Source organism: Bombyx mori, chromosome 5 (genome assembly GCF_030269925.1).
Source record: "Bombyx mori chromosome 5, ASM3026992v2".
NCBI lineage: Eukaryota > Metazoa > Arthropoda > Insecta > Lepidoptera > Bombycidae > Bombyx > Bombyx mori.
The window spans coordinates 9,423,290-9,434,462 of record NC_085111.1 but is presented as its reverse complement, the minus strand read 5'-3'; the positions used below and the strand labels follow the sequence as shown (position 1 = coordinate 9,434,462).

At 41.1% G+C, this 11,173-nt stretch overlaps 1 protein-coding gene across 1 annotated transcript in view; it reads left to right on the top strand.

Moving 5' to 3' along the window:
- Positions 1 to 2,525: 2,525 nt before the first annotated feature.
- LOC101741021 (lachesin) overlaps positions 2,526 to 11,173 on the top strand; it is a 117,844-nt gene continuing 109,196 nt past the window's right edge. Inside the window, exon 1 of the mRNA XM_038011144.2 lies at positions 2,526 to 3,002. Coding sequence (XP_037867072.1) covers positions 2,858 to 3,002 — 145 coding nt within the window. The 5' untranslated portion in view covers positions 2,526 to 2,857. The remainder of the gene's footprint in view (positions 3,003 to 11,173) is intronic.

Genomic DNA, 11,173 nt, shown 5'->3' with positions numbered 1-11,173 from the left:
ACTTAAAAAGGTTTAACATATATGAGTATAAAACACTGGCTTGGGTCTTTTTAGCGGGAAAGAAACGAGCGTAGTTGTGTGAATCGTCTTATTTGTTTATTTAATGTTTATTCAAGGTTAAACGTGAAATAACAGTGGTTTATAATATTTAGTACCTCTGAAATAATACATAAATGAGAGAAACCGAAACAAAGCAGCCGGAAATGTCTTAATGGGTTCTTCTTAAAATCCACTGAAGTCTCAGTAAAAACCACCTATTTAACTGTGCCTTTATTTCATCCCATCTCATTTCATTTAATTCCATCCCAATTAATTACAGTTTCAAGTAAATAAACATTATCTCATTGCGTTCGATATCATTTTTCATTTATCAGAATTTGTATACAGTACCTACATAATATTATACCTACATATTTGAAGATTTTTATGAATTCTACAACAATGGCTTAAGTTAAATGCCATACTTAAAAAAGAAGCACTAGTTAGGTAGCTTCCTGAATTTGGACAATGGTGTTCTGAATTTGTGGTAAGCAATCTTTTCTGACATTCAAGATGTACCTACTATTACCTACACAATTTAGAATTAGTCTCCAGCTCGAGACATACAGTATAGGTAAATAAAAACAGGGCAAAATATATTTTTTAATTTTAGATTAACATAATTTAATTAGAATAATAGCCCGAACTATAGACTAGATCGCATAATTATTTCGCAGCAGGTATATTATGGGATGGAAAAGGCTTCACAATTACCAGTCCAGTCCGCGCAAAAATATTGGGGGTACCTAATACTTTTGCGTAAATACGTGGCATCCGCCGGCTGATTACGCTTCAACTTGACAATTTCTGACGTAATTTAACTAAGAAGGTGTTCGCCCAGTCGTTGGAATTTAATCATAAATATTGTCATATCAAGATTCATTAAAATCTGCTTTAATGTTTTTATTTTATTTTAATTATGTTTTTTTATGATAGTGGGAAAATCTGTTTCCAAGTATTAAATATCATCAATAGCCAATAAATAAATAAATCGCTTGACAAACAGAATGGAGAAGAAGGTACTGGACTCTTTTGTAATTGCCTATTTGTGTTTGTATTGAGATTTGTGCTGCCTTTACCAAGGTAAATCGAAATGATTTTATAGATAAGAGCAGTAGTTTATTAGCGTTCACACAATCTGGACTAGTGCATTGCAATCCCGTGATCTTGATTTTGAATGGTCTGCAGTTACAAATAAAAATATTCATTTATTTGCGATGATTTTAAGGTTAAGATTTAAGGCCTTTTGTTAGTTTTTGGTACCGTAGAGTCACTATTTTCTCGGTTTTTTGTAAGTTGTAGTTTGAAACTGCATACTTTTACGTGAGATTTATGACGCCCTTTAATGAAATAAACAAAAACACGTGTTAGTTTTGTATGTCCGCTTGCTTCTTCGAATTTATTTACGCTACTGCATTATTGTTGGCTATCATTGGTAATTTTCATTGACAGTTAGTGCATATTTTAAGATCGTTCGTGCGAAAATTCTAAAAACGGTAAAAATGCAAACAATAATTTTGTTCCATATTTAAATTTGCGAATTTCATTGGCAGTTTCAGACACATCATTTCGTTTTTGTGAAACAACTACATACTATTTTTTAAGCGGTTATTTAAAAACCAGCTGGTCCAGGTAATATTGAAAAATGATAAGGTAAGTGATGCATACGTGCATCTTTCCACTCAAGCTGCAATTATTCAATATGCTGTGGAACGAGCTAAATAACTATTTATTTCAATATAATATGTAGGATCCCTTAACATAGAAACTTCAAGCATTTCATTATCCATAGGTTAAATTTTAAAATAGGGGAAATCTGTATATTGGGCAATAAAATTATCTTCCATATTGGGTTCACTTTTAATAATAGGTGAACAGATATGATAATAAGCTTATCCTCGATTGAACTCTGTCTTTTTGGGTGTCACCAAGATTATTACTACGAAATCATGAGAGTAGCTAACGTCTGATTATCAAATGAAAAAATTTAAAAAAACATACAGATAAACAGAAAAAAATCTTATCGTATCCTCTTTAAATATTTTCTGTTTCCTTAAATCCATAAAGCTTTATAGTCTCATGTTAGGAAAATGTCCAATGTGCAAAGAAGAAAAGTTTTGTTAAAGTCGGTAATAGTTTTCAATACAATAATTTTATAGATACCCTGATATGTAGATTAATACTCAAAGCAAGTTGTTCTTAGAAATTGCAAACGAAAGTAAGAGAATTGGCCGTAGCTCTAGACAGGGATATTTCAACGCGGTCCCGGGCGCTATCTTAATCGTCCAGCGTTTAAGCATATTTATGCAGCAATAAGTTATCAGGGGTCTAATTACGGCCGCGAAACCACCTGTCCGCTATCATCTGTACATAGGCCTTCGCATATACTTCCGTGCGTCTTACGCGCAGTCCCACCCCCGGGGTGCGATTGGTCGTCGAACTGGATGCGCGCGCAGTGGACCTCCTCGTGATAGAGTGCGAGACATTGCGACTTCGAAGAAGCCGGTCGCGAGCGCGATGCAGTGCCATCGGCAGTACTGTCGCGACCACGCTCAGTTACCGCCGCCGACGCTACTGCTCCAAACACTATTCACGTCGCTGACGCGATCGTTCTTTGTGAACTGTACAATTATTAGATAGCACATGGATCTCGTTAAATTCAAAAGTTTGCATGTCGTGTTAGTAAATAAATAAGTATTTTTTGGTAAATAAACTTCGAATAAATAGTATTATTTATTAGTTTGCCAAACTTTGCATAAAGTTTGGTTAGTGATCAAAATTAGCTATTGGGTAACAGAACTAAATCTGGTGATGTGATATGGCTAGGCAGGGGCAATTTAAAAATTGCAGCAGCGTCAAAACCTTAGGACTTGTAGTATGGTGCGCGTGGGCATGCGCGGTAACCGTCTCTGCTGATGTAGACACTTCTACGGGACTTGGCGATAACACCCTCACCAATGCAGGTAAACGTAGACATTGCTTATATTGACTTTACTTTGTTAAGAGGTTCATTACTAAGTAAAATATAAGTTTAAAACTTTTTTGCTCTGAATTAGCATGAGGGTGTCGATAGTAACTGTAAGATTCTGTACATCATTTTATTAATTCAGTAAATATATGTTCAGTTGAGCATTTTCGAAGTTCTTAGACCGAATATGAACATTTGACGGCGCGTAGAGCACTTACTTTGGTCTAATTTACTTAATAAATACGTAGCTTTTCTCACAGATAAAAACCCAATATTGAAAAATGATAAATACAAAAAATCGTCGTGGCTTAAAGGATAAGACGTCCTGTGCATTCGTATCTAGTGATGCAAGGGTGTTCGAATCACGCAGGCGGGTACCAATTTTTCTAATGAATTAAGTACATACTTAACAAATGTTCACGATTGACTTCCACGGTGAAGGAATAACATCATGTAATAAAAATGAAACCCGCAAAATTATAATTTGCGTAATTACTGGTGGTAGGATCTCTTGTGAGTCCGCACGGGTAGGTACCACCACCCCGTCAATTTCTGCCGTGAATGTATGCGTAATGCGTTTCGGTTTGAAGGGTGGGGCAGCCGTTGTAACTATACTGAGACCTCAGAACTTATATCTCAATGTGGGTGGCGCATTTACTTTGTAGATGTCTATGGGCTCCAGTAACCACATAACACCAGGTGGGCTGTGAGCTCGTCCAACCACCTAAGCAATAAAATAATAAAAAAAAAATTCACATCTTTGATTTTAAAATTTTGTTAATGTTTCTATACATAAGTAATTTTAGTAAGTAATTTTAAGTAATTTTAAGTAAGTAATTTTTGGCAAATATCTGTCTCTAAGCACTTTCAAGTGGCCACGCACGCCTCCTCCACTTACTGTTAGCTCTTGCTTGATTTCAACTCTCAGTTTACTTATTTAAAGTGATATCTTCCTCTTATTAAGATACAAATTCGTAAAATTTTTTCACAATTTTTCTGGCATCCAGCATCATGTGGTTTTTTAATTTCCATTTGAGAGTTTATTCGAGTCTTTGATTTTATGTTTGGTTGCTTCATTTCCAAATCTATTGATTTTGTCTAGTCCAAACCTACTTAATATAAAATTGACAGAGATTACAAATTTTTATTAATTTATCAAGGAATTAAGATAATGGGAATCTGTTACTATTTTTCAAATGCGTAAATATTTCATAATGTGATAAACGGAAGTTACCTTTTAGGTTTAGTTTTAAATTTTAATTTATTTACCCAAATGGATCAGATACATGATAGAGTGTTCTAACTTTTTCTGTATTGTTATAGAATTGCCTTAGAATTATATCTACCTTGTCCTTCAAATCTGATCGAATGCATCAACGGTGAATGTACTTAGTCTGGCCATAAATACTGTTACAAAGGAAAAAAAAAATATATATATGGCAAATAACATTTATTACTTTTACAGTGTGTTACTTTAATACATAAATATAAAACAATTTAAAGTATAAAAAGCTTATTCGAAGTGGTCTCCATTGGCTGCAATACAGTCCTTAAACGTTGAGGCCAGTTATCAATAGAAACACGCACTCTTTCCATGGGATTTTTTTTTACTGCCAATCGTACGGATTGTTTTAGGGACTCCAAATTATCATGGCGTTTAGAGCAAGCCATACTCTCTAAGACTGACCATAAATCATAATCCAGCGGATTAAGATCGGGACTAGACGACGGCCAGTCTTCAGCTATGATGAAGTCCGAAACGTTCGTTTCCAACCAAGACTGCGTAGACCGATCTTTATGACCTGGCACCGAGTCTTGCTGGAAGGACCATTCTTGATTATTGAACATGGTGTTATTAAGGGGCTTCACTACCTTCTCAAGAATGGTATCTTGATACACTTTTGCCGATCTTTTGATACCTTTTTCACAAAAGTATGGCTCAGTCACTCCCTCATAGCTAATACCCCACCAAACCATCACTGAAGTCGGATAGTGCCCACGTTGCACTCTGTCAACTAATTGGGAAGCTTCCTTAGAGCTTTGAGCATAAATACGGTCATTTTTGGCAGCGGCTTGGCTCTGCCCCTGTCATTGCTGAAGTCCATGGGCGACGTTTACCACTCACCATCAGGTGGGCCGTATGCTCGTCTGCCTACAAGGCCAATAAAAAAAAAATGTTTGTTAAAATGTTGCTCAATTGTAAAATTTTTCTCATCCGTAAACAAAAAATTTCTATGACCTCCCTTTGCATACCGCTTCAGTAGTTGTTTCGATTTTACCACCCTATTCTCTTTTAAATTATCAGTTAAGAAATGACCAGTACGTCTCTTATAGGCTGCAAGTCCTAAGTCATCTTTTAAAATACGCGACATGGTTCTAGGTGCTATCTTCATCTCCCGAGATAAAAACTTTTGCTTCCGGACAGGATTTCTTCGAATTCTTTCCCTTACTGCTTTGACCACCTTTTTCGTACGAACACTACGTGGACGGCCAGATCTTTTTCTGTCACAAACAGAGGAGGTCTCATTGCACCTATTAATAGCCCGGTACACAAACATTTTACTAATACCAAGCGTATGGAGAGTTTTAAAAATTGCATTTGGCTCCATACCTACTTTGTGTAATGCAACTACAGCGATTCGGTTTTCTTTAACACCCCACTCCATTTTAATTGGCACCAAAATGAGAAAACTCAATATGATGACAATATAGGATCACTATTTTATTACATACATTCAATCTTCGCCTATACCATTATATTACGTATTTTAATAAATTATTAATAGGTTGCCAACGGTGGACACATGTGAACATGTTCATTGCCTGTAAAATGAAGTTATGAAATGGCTTAGAACTTTTGGGTCTACAGAGAGACTTTGTTGCTGAGGAGGTGCTTTGTACCTTATGTTTTTTCTGATGAATTATTTGAAGTGAGGCCACGATCTCTTGTTTATCATCGAACCATCAATCTCTAGTAAAGTTCGCCGATATCATCCGGAGGTATTGCGTTTATCGACAGTGCGTTTTAAGGCATTATTTTTACCACGTCACATCGAGTTCTAGAATGAGATTCCCACCACGGTATTCCCCGAGCGCTATGACAACATTGAAATTATTCAAACTTCGTTTGAAGAAGATGCTGGACTATGATGAGAACTAATGTCCTCAGCAGTAAGCGGCGGCGTGGTTTTCTTGTTGTTAATGAGCGATGGTAAATATTTACCTTAGTCTTAATCATTAGCGTCGTGAATTGGGTATCAACATACTGTTCATCAATATAGTAGAATAAAGCAAGTATCTCACTCTCCTTAGACACGCTAAAAGTTTATATCATCGATTTGGATTAAATTTATTTTAAAAATAAAGAAATAAATTAGAAAATAATCGACTTATAATTTTTTTTACTAGCTTACTTACCTTGGTAGCTTTTTTTTTTTTTTTTTCCACAGGAGAAAATCGCCGGATCCCCACCCGCGCGGCAGGTGGGGTATGTGGGAGTTGAACCTCACTAAAAACTCCTGCCGCTCACAACCGGCGCCCTACCTCGGACCGGGCCAGAGCCCAGTCGGGGCTATTGAAACGGCGGGACAGGGTTGACGCAGAGCACATTACATCCATCCCACCGTCCCACGGACGCCGGACCGGTGGCCGCCAGCGAAACGACCACCGGTTCCCTCGTTCAGCGGGCCGAGAGCCCGCTTTGATGGCGCCGCGTTACACCTTCCCCCAGAGCGGTCGGGGGAACGCGGTCTACCATCACCCGGCTTCCTATTGCGGGTGAGCGTGCAGAGCACGCCACCCCTCGTCTGGGTCCCTCCCCGCACAAAACGGGTGGGACCCCTAGCTCTTAGGGGGCCAGGTCACGGATACGACCCCGGTCCCGACCCCCTGCTCGGCGGCGGCGGGTTTCTGCGTAGTGAGGAGAGCTTTCCCTCACTCGCCCCGCCGCCTCCTTCTGCGAGATGGTGCACTCGCAGAAGTCGAGCATAGCCTTCCATGACTCATCGCTGCCAAGCATCGACGCCACGACGCCAGGCAGCGACAAGTACCTTGGTAGCTAGATTATCTTTAGCTCGAAAGCAATGTCAGCGTTAAACCTAAGATAAAAATGCAGAAATCACAACTATATTGGTACAGTACTCTCCTTAACAGAAATAGTTAGTGTGACCAATGAACTGATACGCTTAAAACATGGCAATTGGGGAAATTTCAAAATAGGTAGAAAATAACAGCATCAGAATTCATCGGGTGCGACGCCAGTGTACTCATCGAGTAGTACGATTTTTTTTCAGTTCAAATTCCGCATGGAGGTTCTAATTGTAACCGGTTTTTATTAGCTTTATAGCGTATCTACATTTATTAGTGGTCGCCCGGTAGTCGAAATTCGACTATAATTAATTGAAATTATAAGTTTGTACACTATTAAGATTCTATTTTCAAAGACTCTTTTCTATTTTATTATAGGTACTTCTATAATCACAAATTTCACCAAGACTACACTATAGAAAAATATATTTACAACAATATTTAATCTATTCCACTGAAATATAGGCACTGAAGTAGGAAATATAGGTCTATGATCTATTCTCAATTTGACAACAGACGTCAAGAACAAAAGTTTGACAATAGATTAATAGTGGATTTAATATATCTTTTTAGGCATAATTTAAAAAAATATTAGCATTCTGCATTCCTTCTTTATATTCTCTATAAGTGTGGGAAATTTCATACTGGTCCGTCCGCGCAATTTTCGCAAAATATTGCAAATTAATATATAGATAACGAATCTTTCAACGTAATTTTCATAATTTAATTTAACTTAATACTTTTAACTGTTTTATTTACACAGAAAAACTATTTTATTTTTACAAATATTTAATACAATAAAATAAATAACACTATCAACATTCAGACATAGAGTCAGATTTTTTTTTATTGCTTAGATGGGTGGACGGTCTCACAGCCCACCTGGTGTTAAGTGGTTAGTGGAGCCCATAGACATTCACAACGTAAATGCGCCACCCACCTTGAGATACAAGTTCAAAGGTCTCGAGTATAGTTAATTATTTTGTAACGGCTCTCACACCCTCAAACTGGAACGTACAAATGCATCATGGAAGCGGCTTGGTTCTGCCACTGACATTGCTAACGTCCCTGAGCGGCGGTTAATATGCTCATCTGCCTATATGGGCAATAAAAAAGAGATGGGCAGGATGGTAGTACTTAGCGCGCTGCTCTCGTAGCGGTCATAGTAGAGGCCCTGTTGCTGCCGGCCATCGTGGCTACGATGCTTGGCAGCGACCCGTTCTAAAAGACGATGCTGGGCGTTCTGCGAGCCCATCGCAGGAGGAGGCGGTGGAATGAGAGAGGGAGAGCTCTTTCCTCTCCGCACCGATCCGTTCTTGAGGTAAGCCGTGTATCCAGGAGGACGGGACGGCGCGTCGGCGGCTGCGGACTGCGACGCGGTCCGCATTTTCGTCGTCGCTGTCGCCGCTGAACATACTGTGGAGAGCAACCCGATCGGCGGTGTATCGCGTTCCGACCCGGCAGGCTGGTTCTTGCCCAGCGGGGTATCCCGGAATACCAGCGGCATCGCCCGGGCGGCCTGGTAGGGCCACCCTACCGCGTAGACCGACGTCGTTGGTCGTCGACTATCGCCTCGACGACCCGTCGGTCGTCTTCGGGGTGGCGCCACGTGTCTGGTTGTAGTGTTGACCGCAGGAACCCCCCTACTCTGACCGAGTTCTGACCCCGGACGGAGATTGGACATCGGGTGTAAGAGTGCAGGGGAGTCGTTTAGTGGGTGGGCCCTAAAATCCTTGGGCCCGCGGTCTGCCCACAACACATACCCCGCGCGCCCCTTATGCACGGAGACCACGTAGGAGGTTCGGCCCCCGGCCCGAAAAAAAAAAGCCGTGTATCTGGTTGCAATGTTAACCTTAACCTGTCCGGGTTCTCGCGTCGGGCGGTCCGACGTTGAGGTAAGAATGTGGGGAAGTCGTTTAGTGGATAAGGTCCTAAATAACCTTCTTGGGCTTACGGTTCGCTCCTAACATCTGCGGACCGTCCGGTCCTACATGACCCGTGCGCCACGTCGGCACGGGTACCTCGTAGGAGGTTCCGCTCCCGTCTCAGAAAGAAAAAAGGATAGTTGGATTTACCCGTGTGCATCACCATAATACCTAATTATCCAATCAGTGTGCAGTCAGGCGGGATCTCCGACTCTTGAACGTCCATAACTGGAGTGGGCCAGACGGCATCCTCGCAGGGGTTCTGAAAACGTGCGCCCCTGACCTGACGCCTGCGCTACTGTGTTTGTATTGCCTCCCTTATTGCACAAACAGGGTTCCGTCTTCATGGAAGACCGCCCACGTCCGCCCTATCCCCAAGAAGGGTGACCGGTCGGACCCATTGAGCTATAGGCCTCTCGCGATAACTTCCTTGCTTTGCAATGTGATGGAGCGAATAATAAATATACAACTCCTGAAGTATCTTGAGGATCGCCAGCTAATCAGTGACCGACAGTACGGTTTCCGTCACGGTCGCTCAGCTGGCGATCTTCTTGTATACCTTACTCACAGGTGGGCTGAATGTTTGAAGAGCAGGGGCGAGGCTCTTGCTGTGAGCCTTGATATCACGAAGGCCTTCGACAGGGTCTGGCAAGCTACCATCTTACGGAATCCCCAATGGTCTCTGCAAGTGGATCGCTAGCTTTTTGGATGGGTGGAGCATCACGGTCGTTGTAGACGGTGACTGCTCTGATACCATGACCATTAACGCTGGCGTTCCACAAGGTTCAGTCCTCTCACCCACGCTTTTCATCCTGTATATCAATGACATGCTGTCTATTGACGGCATGCATTGCTATGCGGATGATAGCACGGGGGATGCGCGATATATCGGCCATAAGACTCTCTCTGGGAGCGTGGTGCAAGAAAGACGAGCAAAACTTGTGTCTGAAGCGGAGAACTCTCTGGGGCCAGTCTTCGAATGGGGTGAATTGAACTTGGTTCATTGGAGTCATTTGGAAGGCAAAGCCAAGTTGGTGTCTAAAATGCTGGGAGTCCTCAACAGAGTGAAGCGGTACTTCACGCCTAGACAAAGACTAGCTTTATAAAGCACAAGTCCAGCCTCGCGTGGAGTACTGCTCCCATCTCTGAGCCGGGGCTCCCAAATACCAGCTTCTTCTATTTGACTCCTTACAGAAGAGGGCCTTTCGGATTGTCGATAATCCCATTCCAATTATTCGAGATGATACCGTCATCTCGTTTTTACCATCGTACCGCCCGCCACCCGAGTAAAGTTCATCCATACTACTTGGAGCCACTGCGGTCATCCAGTGCGTTTCCAGAGATCTTTTTTGCTACGTACCAACCGGATATGGAATGAGCTTCCATCCACAGTGTTTCCTGAGCGCTATGACATGTCCTTCTTTAAACGAGGCTTGTGGAGAGTATGAAGCGGTAGGCAGAGCCTTGGCTCTGCCCCTGGCATTGCTGAAGTCCATGGGCGACGGTAACTGCTCACCATCAGGTGGGCCGTATGATCGTCTGCCTACAAGCGCAATAAAAAAAATCATACCTTTTGGTTTGTAAGATGAGTCACCCGTCATTTTTTCCAAGATTGCTAATATTTAGTTATGGACTTTGGTAATCATTTAGAACCGGCAGACCGTGACCACATCTCAAACGATAGAAAATGATATCGGGACTAGAGATTCGAGTCTTCTGATTAATATCCGAACATAATAGATAATTATTAATTGTGTTCGTTCGGCCCCAATAAAGTCTAATCTTAAACAATGACGGTAGTATTTAAATTTTTATCTATACATATAAATAAAATTTGAGTGTCTGTTTGTAGTATCGAAATAACCGCTTTTTACTACATGCATATGAATATATATACGGTACATACACCAAAATAACATTTTTACAATTTTTGTCTGTCTGCCCGTCTGTCTGTTTGTTCCGGCTAATCTCTGGAACGACTGGACCGATTTTGATGAGACCTTCACTAATAGGTAGCTGATAATATAAAGAGTAACTTAGGCTACTTTTTTTAGACTATATTCGGCCCGCGGCGTCACCCGCAGTTATTGTCGTACCATGCGCAATATGGCGGGCTTCGCCTATCTATACATATAAATAAAATTGGAGTGTCTGT